We start from the raw sequence: 2857 nt of genomic DNA on the forward strand, positions 1-2857 counted from the left end.
ATGAATGGCTACAGCATCTCAGCTGGTAAGGAAGGGACTTGCCTTGCCCATCATTTGCTGGTGGCATCTTCTCGTCCCTCTCCCTGTTTTGGGGGGTTATTTTCCCAGTGGAGTTTATTTCAGCTGTCGCTGCTCAATAGTCAGCTCTCCTGGAGGAATAAGAAATGCAGAGGGGCAGTCTGGCTGGGAGCTGGGACTGTCCCTGCACCGGTGACAACACTACGGGATGCTGGGCTCCCTCCCAGTCCCTGGGTATCCCCCTGGACACCCCCAGGGACACCCCAGACACATCCATCCCCCCAGTGTGGGAATTCCTGGGGGACCAGGCAGGGACCCACAGCCACCAGCCCCTCTGTGTCACCCTGCAGCACTGCCCGGCCACCATGTCCCCCCGCCCAGGGAGGTGCTGCCAGGCTGTTAATGATTTGCAGGATGACGTGGGGACTTTCCAAGGGTCACTGCTAGGGAAGCACGTGGAAGGGCGCCCGCCCTCGCCCAGCCCTGCCACCAGCAAGATGGTGACTCTGACCGACCTCCAGCGTAAGCGGGCGGGCTGGGGGGCCGTGTCCCCACGGGGGTGGCCGTGTCCTGGCGGTGGTGCCCAGGACCAGGACACACCGTGAGGATGCTCTGCAGCACCCAGTCGGGGCTGGAGGCTGCTGGCTGGGGTTGCTGGGGCAGGGAGAGGGTGCAATGGCAATGTCCTGGGGCCAGGGACATGGTGGCAGCCCTGCTGGGACACGGGGACCAGCAATGCCTGCACCAACACCCTTTGTGCAACAATTCAGAAAAATGCTGGAGACAACCTTCCTCTTTATTTTTGCTTTGGGGTTCGTTCTTTCTCTGGCAGCCCAGAGGGCACCTGGCAGCCTCCCCAAGGCTTGGGCAGTTGGAAAGGCTTTTTTTTAAGCTCTGGAGACAAATCCAAAGCACATTCTTGGGAGGGAAGGGGCCAGGGAGATGCTGAGGAGCGTGACCACAGCCCAAGGTGGGACCTGAGCTGTGCCCGACCCCCATCTCAGCCCCCTCCTGTCCTCCACAGGGATCGGTGTGGGACTGGTTGGCTTTGGTCTCTTCTTCATCCTTTTTGGGATGCTCTTGTACTTCGACTCAGTGCTCTTGGCCTTTGGGAACGTGAGTACAGCAGGGCTGGGGCTCCTGCTGCCCAGGATGGAGCAAAGGGTCCATCTGGGCAGGGCAGACCCCTCATCCTGCTCCCCTTCATCCTCCCAGATCCTCTTCCTCTCCGGCTTGGTCTTCATCATTGGCTTCAGGAGGACCTTCACCTTCTTCTTCCAGCGGCCAAAGTTGAAGGGCACCAGCTTCTTTTTCGGTGGGGTCATCATCGTCCTCATGCGGTGGCCGCTCCTGGGCATGCTGCTGGAGGCGTACGGCTTCGTCACCCTCTTCAGGTCTGTCCCATGGCGTCCCACAATCCATCCCGTGCCTGGGCTGGAGAGCAGGAGATGGGGATCCTCGTGTCCTGCAGCCCCAGGGAGAGCCCCTGCTGCTCTTCCCCTTCCCCAGCAAAAATGCTGGCACAGAGCTTAAGAGATGTCTGTTTTGATGCAGGAATTTTATCCCGGTGGCTTTTGGGTTTTTGGGCTCGCTGGCAAACATCCCGGTGCTGAGCAAGGTGAGCAGGACGCTGGGTTCTCCCAGGAGGATATGACCCTCGGGGTTTGCAGTCCTTGGGAGCAGACAGCGAAGGTCACCGCGGTCTGTCCGCAGACCCCTGAGGATGTATGGGAGGATTTTACTGCTAATCGGGATCTGTCCCTGTTGCAGCTCCTGCAGAAGGTGGGTGACAGCAGCTCCCTGGTGTGACCTGCGAGATGGGCCAAATTTCCAGAGACGGGATGGTGCGATGGGTCGGCTCTCCCGCGGTGAGCTCTTGCCTCTCTCGGCCCCGGGACCCTTGGTGCTGGCTGGAGCCAACCCTGCTTTGGGACAGAGCCTCGCTGCCCCGTGGAGCTCCTGTGAGCAGCTCCTGAGCGAGGCTCCGGGGCCCAAATGCTGTGCCAGGCAGGCTTCTGGGATTATCAGAATACTGGTATTTTGTTCTTTTTGTCTTCCCCTGTTGAGAGATTTAATTAAAAAGTGTGCGTGAGACCAAACTCAGGCTGCGCCCCTTTCCTGCAGCTCAGGGCTTGCTCCAGCTCTGGTTCCTCTTGGTATCACCAAGAGGCATCATGGCCATGGCTAGAGATGGCATGGGGACCTGCCAAGGATGGAGGTGGCACAGGAACCTTCCCATGGATGGAGGTGGCATGGGGACCTGCCAAGGATGGAGATGGCACAGGGACCTTCCCATGGATGGAGGTGGCATGGGGACCTTCCAGTGGCTGAGATGGCACAGGGACCTTCCCATGGCCCCAGCTGGAGATGACAAAAGGACCTTCCTATGGCTGGAGATGGCACAGGGACCTCCCATGGCCATGTCTGGAGGTGGCATGGGGACCTTCTTGTGGCCATGGCCCTGGGTGCCCTGGCCACCAGCCCCAGGCCAGTGTGGGCAGCCCTGGCTCACAGGCAGCGGCCGTGGCACTGCCTTCCCACGTGTCCCGTGGGGATGCGGGCTGTGGAGAGCAGAGTGCGGGGACGGCAGGGGAGGGCAGGGGAGGTTAGGAAAACACCCATTAAAGCACATTAACATTTCATGACCTGATCGGAGGAGAGTAAATTACCCCCTTCAAACTCAGCAACCATGAAAAAGCAAATGACATCTGGGATTATTAATTAATTGAGAGACTGGGGTGGGAGGGGGGGCTGGAGCAAATCCATGGAGTTACAGTGCTGATATCTCTGAGCATTATGGGCTGGGACTCACATTTCCCACCGCCCTGGTTCCTGTGGG

The 2857-nt window shown here is 59.3% G+C and overlaps 1 protein-coding gene across 1 annotated transcript; it reads left to right on the top strand.

Annotated features, from left to right (window-relative positions):
* The first annotated feature begins 515 nt into the window (after positions 1-515).
* GOLT1A (golgi transport 1A) lies at positions 516-1827 on the top strand. The gene is made up of 5 exons (XM_010081013.1): positions 516-540; positions 1043-1134; positions 1234-1412; positions 1573-1636; positions 1789-1827. Exons 1-5 carry the CDS (start codon positions 516-518, stop codon positions 1825-1827), a joined length of 399 nt encoding a protein of 132 aa, XP_010079315.1.
* Positions 1828-2857: the final 1030 nt, after the last annotated feature.

The sequence above is a fragment of the Pterocles gutturalis genome, unplaced genomic scaffold (assembly GCF_000699245.1).
Source record: "Pterocles gutturalis isolate BGI_N339 unplaced genomic scaffold, ASM69924v1 scaffold2449, whole genome shotgun sequence".
Lineage (NCBI taxonomy): Eukaryota > Metazoa > Chordata > Aves > Pterocliformes > Pteroclidae > Pterocles > Pterocles gutturalis.

What these genes read in the sequence shown, in the direction of transcription:
- GOLT1A (XM_010081013.1), top strand. Translation starts at nt 516, where the DNA reads ATGGTGACTCTGACCGACCTCCAGC. An exon ending in GACTCTGACCGACCTCCAGC is followed by an intron (nt 541 to 1,042) that starts GTAAGCGGGCGG and finishes TGTCCTCCACAG; the next exon opens with GGATCGGTGTGGGACTGGTT. An exon ending in ACATCCCGGTGCTGAGCAAG is followed by an intron (nt 1,637 to 1,788) that starts GTGAGCAGGACG and finishes TCCCTGTTGCAG; the next exon opens with CTCCTGCAGAAGGTGGGTGA.